At 44.3% G+C, this 8,902-nt stretch overlaps 1 protein-coding gene across 2 annotated transcripts; it reads right to left on the reverse strand.

The window, feature by feature from the left end:
• Positions 1-260: 260 nt before the first annotated feature.
• On the reverse strand, positions 261-8,589 carry zgc:152863 (CCP domain-containing protein). 2 transcript variants are annotated; one of them, XM_021582187.3, is made up of 5 exons: positions 8,004-8,589; positions 5,615-5,721; positions 5,012-5,215; positions 2,959-3,100; positions 261-2,490 (listed from the first exon to the last, which is right to left on the reverse strand). In XM_021582187.3, exons 2-5 carry the CDS (start codon positions 5,706-5,708, stop codon positions 2,166-2,168), a joined length of 765 nt encoding a protein of 254 aa, XP_021437862.1. In that variant the 5' UTR covers positions 5,709-5,721; positions 8,004-8,589; the 3' UTR covers positions 261-2,165. The 2 variants fall into 2 exon arrangements, with proteins under 2 accessions (XP_021437862.1, XP_021437863.1); XM_021582188.3 differs by having other exon boundaries at positions 261-2,487; positions 8,004-8,329.
• Between the last annotated feature and the right edge of the window lie 313 nt (positions 8,590-8,902).

Here is an 8,902-nt window from a genome sequence, read left to right on the forward strand (position 1 = left end):
TGCACCGCCTCATGGGCCTCCCCGTCGCGGCCGGCTGCGACAGAGCCTGGGCGCGAACCCAGAATCTCTGGTGGCACAACTACTGCGCCTATAGTGCCCTACTTTTGACTAGGGCCTATAGGGCTCTGGTCAAAAGTAGGGCACTTTATAGGTAATCGAGTGCCATTTGGGTGCAGACTGTGTCTCAGATCAACCATGCGATCTACTTTCCTTTGACTAATTATTCCCAGAGAGCACCATAACTGAGTAAGGCCAAGAGGTTTTACAATTAGAAACAATGTGGACGTTTAATCTTCAGTGCAATGCAGTAATTGCAATATTATGTCAATGTTACATTACATACATCCATTACATTTTTTTCTATTGAAAAGAAAATGAGAAACAACTACATTCAATGTCTATAACAAATAAGTACATCCTGGGGGTTTCTACTCCAAACCCTCCCCAAATTCTGGTCAATAATTCAAAGCAGATAGGGGAGAGGTGCAAGGCGGGAACAGGGTCGGTCTGCTGGTTTCTATATCGACGCTACAACTCTGCCATCATCGCAAATCATCAACCAACAAAAAGGACACGCAGGTCCCTGTGATGTAACAGTAATATCATTACCAAAGTCACCTCAACAAACGAGGCTCAGGTCCCATCACTGATGGGATATAAACCATGTCTCCATGGCAGGATACGTCTCATAACATTACCAACAGCCAATCAGAACTGGTGTGCCATGTATAAGGTTGAAACCTGAAAAGAAAGTCGATCCATGCTGGTAGGCTTGAATCCATATACAATGGGGCAAAAAAGTATTTAGTCAGCCACCAATTGTGCAAGTACTCCCACTTAAAAAGATGAGAGAGGCCTGTAATTTTCATCATAGGTACACTTCAACTATGACAGACGAAATGAGGGGAAAAAATCCAGAAAATCACATTGTAGGATTTTTAATGAATTTATTTGCAAATTATGGTGGAAAATAAGTATTTGGTCACCTACAAACAAGCAAGATTTCTGGCTCTCACAGACCTGTAGACCTGCACCAGGCTGGGAAGACTGAATTTTCAATAGGTAAGCAGCTTGGTTTGAAGAAATCAACTGTGGGAGCAATTATTAGGAAATGGAAGACATACAAGACCACTGATAATCTCCCTCGATCTGGGGCTCCACGCAAGATCTCACCCCGTGGGGTCAAAATGATCACAAGAACGGTGAGCAAAAATCCCAGAACCACACGGGGGGACCTACTGAATGACCTGCAGAAAGCTGGGACCAAAGTAACAAAGCCTACCATCAGTAACACACTACGCCGCCAGGGACTCAAATCCTGCAGTGCCAGACGTGTCCCCCTGCTTAAGCCAGTACATGTCCAGGAGAATGTCATATGCTGAGTTGCATTCAAAGAACACCATACCTACTGTGAAGCATGGGGGTGGAAACATCATGCTTTGGGGCTGTTTTTCTGCAAAGGGACCAGGACGACTGATCCGTGTAAAGGAAAGAAGGAATGGGGCCATGTATCATGAGATTTTGAGTGAAAACCTCCTTCCATCAGCAAGGGCATTGAAGATGAAACGTGGATGGGTCTTTCAGCATGACAATGATCCCAAACACACCGCCCGGGCAACGAAGGAGTGGCTTCGTGAGAAGCATTTCAAGGTCCTGGAGTGGCCTAGCCAGTCTCCAGATCTCAACCCCATAGAAAATCTTTGGAGGGAGTTGAAAGTCTGTGTTGCCCAGCAACAGCCCCAAAACATCACTGCTCTAGAGGAGATCTGCATGGAGGAATGGGCCAAAATAACAGAAACAGTGTGTGAAAACCTTGTGAAGACTTACAGAAAACGTTTGACCTCTGTCAATGCCAACAAAGGGTATATAACAAAGTATTGAGATAAACTTTTGTTATTGACCAAATACTTATTTTCCACCATAATTTGCAAATAAATTCATAAAAAATCCTACAATGTGATTTTCTGGATTTTCCTTCTCATTTTGTCTGTCAAAGTTGAAGTGTACCTATGATGAAAATTACAGGCCTCTCTCATCTCTTTTAAGTGGGAGAACTTGCACAATTGGTGGCTGACTAAATACTTTTTTGCCCCACTGTAAGTGCCTGAGCACATGATTTTACAAGTCAGTACATCATTGGTGGGTAACACAAATACGCCAGTCACTCAAATGTCCTTGTCATCGGGAAGTGCAACTTGTATGGCCCGCATGAGCACCTCACTCTGACTCTCTCTGGGACGGGATTGGATCTCCTCGTAAGGGGGCGGAAGGATCTCGGGGCTTTGATTGGATTGAGGGATAAGGTGACTGGAATCTGATTGGTTGTGAGCTAATGATGGACCTGGAGCCTCCTGGGCCAATAGGAGCTGGGTGGGCCCTCTGCAGGGGGGCAGGTGTTGCCCCCAGCTCCCGTAGACAGCCTCCTCATAGGTGGGCAGAGACACAGGTAGGCCATCCACCATCAGATCCATCTGGTCAGAGGAGCGCCTGCTGAACAACAGTAGAGAGATGATCAGATCACTTCACAGACAGCACTCATACAGTGGGTGGATTTACCTACAATCTAACTGACACTACAGCTATGAAACACCCAGCATCAATGATAAGATGACTATCAAACCACTGAATTTCCTTCTTCCTCCTCCTCCACAGTCTTTCAACTTTCACTCATCAGATTATAAAGATGCTTTCATTACAGGATGTGATGCATTTCCAAGCCTCTACTGTACAAAGCCACTACAGCACTGTAACCACCCTACAGAGCAACACACCTGATTCAACCAATCATCAAGACCTTGGTTAGCTGAATCAGGTGTGTTAGTCCTGGGCTGGAACAAAACCTACATACACTAATGCTCCAGGACCAGGGTTAGTAGTGACAACACCGCTATAGAGGATCCAGTCGTATGAATATAGCTGTGTGAGTGACAGGGATAAGAACCAGTCATGTGTGCTTACCTGTGTGAGTGACAGGGAAAAAGGCGGGACTTGATCACCAAGCAGGCCGTGGTGGTGAGAAGGAATATGGACACGCCCACCGCCGTCGTGGCTACGCTAGGGAGTGAGTGGGCCACCTGGTCCTCATAGTTAACATGTCTGTCTGAAAGAAAACACAACACAAACAATCAACACACACACCCATCAACTACCTACAACACACTTAGCTGTGGTCCAGGGCGTTAGTGTGTGTACTCACTAACCCCCCTGAACACACACTGTCGCCCTGGACCAGAGCTACAACACACTCAACAAATACATTCAGGAAGTACACACATCATTTAGGGGAAACACACTACTGATACACATATGGACAGCATAAAACAGGGTATCTCAAAGGGAGTCAGTCATGCATCTGCAGGTGTGGTTTCCTATATCCATGACGCATTACATTTCCGTGAGGTTTAATATGGCAGAGGAAAGAGACTGGTTAGTTTGGTGACTTTGCTCACTTCCCGTTTCTTGATGCTGGTTTCCTGCCTCGATGCAGCACAGGCCAAAAGAGGAAGCAAAAGGCTCTAAAGTAGCATGTTAAGAATCTGCTATGTCGGCTTTTGCATCTCACCAAGTAGGTCATTGACCTCTTGTGTGGAACTACGGGGTTGGTACCAGAAAGTTACGACAATCAAATCTTAGCACTTAACAGGCCACACACCATCATGTTAACCAGCCTAACACACTGCTCAGCTCTAGTGACACTCAAAGCTCATGTAGGGCTATACTCAAGGCCATTGAAAGTATAGCACAACAGTCATAGAGTGGTATAGAGTGTATGCTTCCACTTGCCTCTTCCATATCCAATAAGACATGACTGGAATTGCCCAGTCCTCGAGGGCCTGATTGGTGTCACAGTTTTGCCCCAGTCCCAGCTAACACACCTGACTCCAACAATCACCTAATCATGATCTTCAGTTTAGAATGCAATTTGATTAATCAGCTGTGTTTGCTAGGGATGGAGAAAAAGTGTGACGCCAATCAGGCCCTCAAGAACTGGAGTCATCCATCCCTGCAGTAAGAGGACGAATGAAGGAGGGTGGTCATAGCGTTGCTATTAATCAGCTTATGAGATGAATATGTGGAAGAAAGCCATGTAACATTTAAATCATCAACCCATAACCTCCATGCATGCATATAGCCAACCCGGAATCAGCCAAAGTAATTGTTGGGTGTCTGGGTTAATGCATTTACAAAGGCGGTGAGTGATTGAGTACAGAACGAACCTACCTTAAATCACACTGCAACCTTTGACCTGACTGTAGTTTACCTAACACTTATCTCATATCAGTCACTCATGGACATACTCCACACACACATGCGCTAGACCAGGGATGGGCAACTGGCGGCCTCCTTTTGTAGGCCCGCGGATCCATTTCCAAAAATAAATAAGCTGCAATTTCGAAGTTTGGTTGTGTGCATCAGCAGTTTTTCTCTTGTTATGGCAGTCACTGACAGTCACTCAATTAGCCCATTGAGTGACATTTGTTAGATAGGTAAATTAGTATAGCAGCCAGCTAGCTAAACGTATAGTAATCATGGTCTAATACTGACCAGTGGACCCCCATTGATTTTGTTCGTCACTCTCACTCAGATATCATATTAACAACTGTTTCTCTCTCCGTCCCATGGCAAAATGAGTAGAATTGCAAGAAATTGACTTGTGTCATTTTTTTTCTCTAAAATTGAAAAATCTTCCCTCCGCCCCATGGCAAAACATGTAGAATTGCAGCAAATTGTCTTTAAAACTGCAACATTTTATCTACGCCCCATGGCAAAATTGCAAAGAGGAACAATAAAACATCAATGTTTTCTCTCTGCTGCCACTAAAATGTTTTGCTCGCGAAGTGGGGATCTAACTGCATATGTGGGTATGGATGTGGGTACACAGACCCGCGAGCCACCCCCAGTTCAGATTTATTGTTGCCCCCACCCCCATCAAAGTTGCCCATCCCTGCTCTAGTCCATTACACTAGGAGCAAAGGTTTACCCCTCCTCCCACACGGCCGTGGTGACTCACCAGCTGTGGACAGACAGGTGGGCACGCTGGGGATCCATTTGCCGTGGCGGCAGCGCGAGCTGTGCACCTCTTTTGGGATGGTGTAGCCGGGCTCACAGAAGTAGTAGATCAAGCTCTTCTGGGGGAAGCCTCGGCAGGGGGAGGGCTCGCAACGGAAGCCCCCGTGTTCTGGCACCAGTGGGTGGCTGCAGTTCCCTTGCCTGCCTGCGGATGAGGCATACAGTTTAGTTGTTAGACCTTGTTGTTGAATCGAACCGGCAGTTATTGTATCTCAAAGATCTGTGATTCAGGTTGAAGAGGAAAAAAGCTTTAGGTAGAGTGTTTTAATAGATACGGTCATATGAATGGGGTAAGACAGGTGGAGTCTGGGAGGAGGAGTCTTGCAGGTCTGGGGAGAGGGCTAAGTATCATTGCAGCATGATGCAGGTTGTATGTCCAGATAGCTATATAGTTAGCTCTTACAGATGGATTACAGCTTTTGGGTGCAGTGGTGACTGTTTCAACAAGTACATGGTGGTGCAACGTGGATGCCTAGCAGAGGTGATGACCTGGGTGGGCAGTTGTGGGTGGTTAGGGTGGGTGGTTGAGGAGGGAGACGGGTACCTGTGGTGAGGTCTGGAAGGGCGACCAGGAGAAAGAGCCCGTAGCCCAGAGTGATGTGTCCACACAGCCATAGAGACTCCCGCTGCGCAGACATCAAAACAGCCTTCCTGCAGGTGCAATAAACAGAGAACTCAGTGCCCTGCAGATAGTCACGCACATACATATGCACACAGTTGCAAAATATCGACAAATATCTAATCATGCACTTGGAAAGCCTCCCCTTTTGCCCTAACAAAGGCAGGGGACAGTGGTTCAAAGCTGCAGCTACCATAAACACCCACAGCCTGACCCTGAATGAGTGAATCATTCCCCAACCCTGTACCCTTTAATTTCCAGAAACTGGAACTAAACTTGGGTTATTGTTCAACACCAGACATTTATCAACATTACTTATATGACTGGTAGGGTTTTTTTTTGTTCACCTGGCCCATATTTCCTCTCTTAGCACTGAACTTGACACACAGGTATGGCACTAACACAAATCCCATGGCGGGTTTCGGAGCGCTTTCATATCGGGGGTGCAAGTCAACTCTGGAACAGCAGGGGAGGTCCCTGCCAACACCATGTGTGCCGTTCTCACATAGCCTGCAGGTGTAGGATCTTAAATTGAGCCAGTTTGCTACAGCAGGAAAATAATCCTGCAGCAACAGGAAATGTGAATTATTATGTGGATTATAATTAATTTACATTTTTGTAGGGGTTGATAACATTTTCATAAGGGAAAATCCAGTCTGAAATGTCTAAACGTTAATTACACATTTCCGAAGCTTTTTTAAACCTACACATTTTAAATTTCCTGCATTGCTGGAAGGTTCTCCTGCAACAGAGTGATCACATTAATATCCTACACCTGTTTCTATCAGGCAGTGAGCTGTGACCACAATGTAGGTGGGTGGCATCTTACTCACCATCTTATTAAAACATGACTTCTGTTCATGAATAAGCTGTGAAGTATGCCATTATAAATTGCTCCAGTTCCATTATAAAGCATTACTTTAAAACGCAACACTATAAAATGAAATGTAATAAACATCTATCAATACATTTACTAATGTAGAGAAAATAAGTTGTCATCAACAAATCTAGTAAAAAATAAACATGTTTTTCTCCTCTGAATGGATTTGGTAACTGTTTGTCTTCTGTGTGCCTGTAATGATTCCCATGTTTGATAGGTTAGTTAGTTAAGCAACAAGGCCAGAGGGGGTGTAGTATATGGCCAATAAACCACGGCTAAGGGCTGTTCTTAATAAGCACTACGCAAGGCAGAGTAAAAACAAATGTTTTGTCATACCCATGGTATACCGTCCGATATACCACGGCTTTCACCCAAACAGCATTCGGGGCTTGAACCACCCAGTTTATAATCAGTATTATAAACTGGATGGTTCGAGCCCTGAATGCTGATTAGCCGACAGCTGTGGTATATGAGACCACATACCACGGGTATGACAAAACATGTATTTTTACTGCTCTAATTACGTTGGTAACCAGTTTATAATAGCAATAAGGCACCTCGGAGGTTTGTGATATATGGCCAATATACTCCACGTTGCGTCGTGACTAGGAACGGCCCTTAGCCATGGTAAATTGGCCATATACCACACCCCCTTGTGCCTTATTGCTTAAATAACCCATGGGTTTAATGACTTCTGCTATGTGGTACTTCGCACTTTCTGCTCTGATTGTCAAACTACTCAGCTGCATCCCTGTTTCTGTAAGTGTCATACATGGATGGCATTGGCACACAGTAACACTTTTCATGCCATCCCACTCATCCAAGAGGAATAGGCAAGTGATCAATTATAATATGACTCACACTACCTATGTCTTTGTGTTGTCATGGAAGTGAGGAAATAATATCAATGGTCATGTTATGCATCCTATCAAAACACATCCAGGCACAAATTATAAGGAAGGACCTTGTAGACTACGGCAGAATATGGTAAGCAAAGGCTATTGTGTTAATCATAGAAATAAGGCTCATAGAAATAAGGCTAGTGTTTGTGGTACGTTCATGACAAACCGAATAAATAACCTACCAGCGCTCGCTGAACATAAACGCGCAACGGAGCTGAATGCACAGGTGCATACCCAGAAATCACCAGACATCCCCAAATAAGTACAAATGCCAAAGCTGACGCATTTATATCATATCCAGAATGCTAATATATCAAGCCAGTCTAATTAAAAATCGCAATTTTCTTTAGCCGACTAAACTCAACTTCCACTAATTAAACAAAATATTCCTACAGCCTACATCAACACTATGTCCTACAGGCTAGTCATATCCTACATATCACATGTTCTATTATTGGGGTTACATTTATCTTTAGGCAAGTTCAAAAAAATACTTGGCTAAAGATAACCTCTTACCAATAAGGCTACTCACCTGTAGAATCTAGATATAGGAATATTCCGTTCAAAGACTAGTCCAAGATGGTATAAATCAATACTTCCCCGTCTGTTTGATATACGATCCACTCGAGATCAATATCTAATTTGTTTAATTCTCCTCCAGATTAATGGGGCATATAGCAACAACTGGATCTATTTCACAGCCGCTGACAACGGAGTCATCGCTCAGCTGTGTTTTTGACAGGAACAGAGAGACTTATCACAGGCTCCAGTCCCGACTACGCGCGCTGGTGACATTGATCGAGTTAGTTTTGCAGGGTGGGTGGAGTTGCCTCATTTTAGGCCATTCCATTGGTCCTTAAGCGAATTCTCCGCCCGGCCATGCAAAACGAACTCCACCACTGTATACAGTGCGTCTTCACACAAACCCCACCCTTAGCAGGCGTCCGCTGGACCTTGTCATATTCAGTAAATTCGAGCTAAATTTCGCAGAACTGTGGAAATTGAACATTCCGTTCACCGCAGTATAATGAGCGGTCATTGTTTTTGGACCACGCTTTTCACAAATCCTCTGTTTACAACACTGTCTCCATCGTGGTCGCCTGCTAAGATGAGTGAACAAAACAAGTCTACAGTGCAAGGCCAGATGATACTGAATCACATCTGACAGAAGGACCAGACGGAAGTGCTAAGAATATAGTGCGCCAATGCAACATAATTTTAGTTTCTTCCAGAGATACATATTGTATTGTGTAATATTTTACCTTAAAATATTTCTCCAATGTATCAGGTTGATAAATATGAAAATAGACAAACGTCTGGCCGTACCTAAGATACAATATAACTAACGAACTTATTAGCTGGGCCCCAGCCCATACCTTTAAATGTGTGACGATTTAAAACCATAAATCAAAGACAAATGTTATCAATCAT

The sequence above is a fragment of the Oncorhynchus mykiss genome, chromosome 24, assembly GCF_057628025.1.
Source record: "Oncorhynchus mykiss isolate SJ-2025 chromosome 24, ASM5762802v1, whole genome shotgun sequence".
In the NCBI taxonomy this organism is placed as follows: Eukaryota; Metazoa; Chordata; class Actinopteri; order Salmoniformes; family Salmonidae; genus Oncorhynchus; species Oncorhynchus mykiss.

Coding starts and splice junctions, on each gene's coding strand:
- zgc:152863 (XM_021582187.3), bottom strand. CDS start 5,708: ATGTCTGCGCAGCGGGAGTCTCTATGGCTGTGTGGACACATCACTCTG. Junction 3,101..5,011: donor CACCTGTCTGTCCACAGCTG/GTGAGTCACCAC, acceptor GTTTTCTTTCAG/ACAGACATGTTAACTATGAG. Junction 2,491..2,958: donor TTTCCCTGTCACTCACACAG/GTAAGCACACAT, acceptor ACTGTTGTTCAG/CAGGCGCTCCTCTGACCAGA.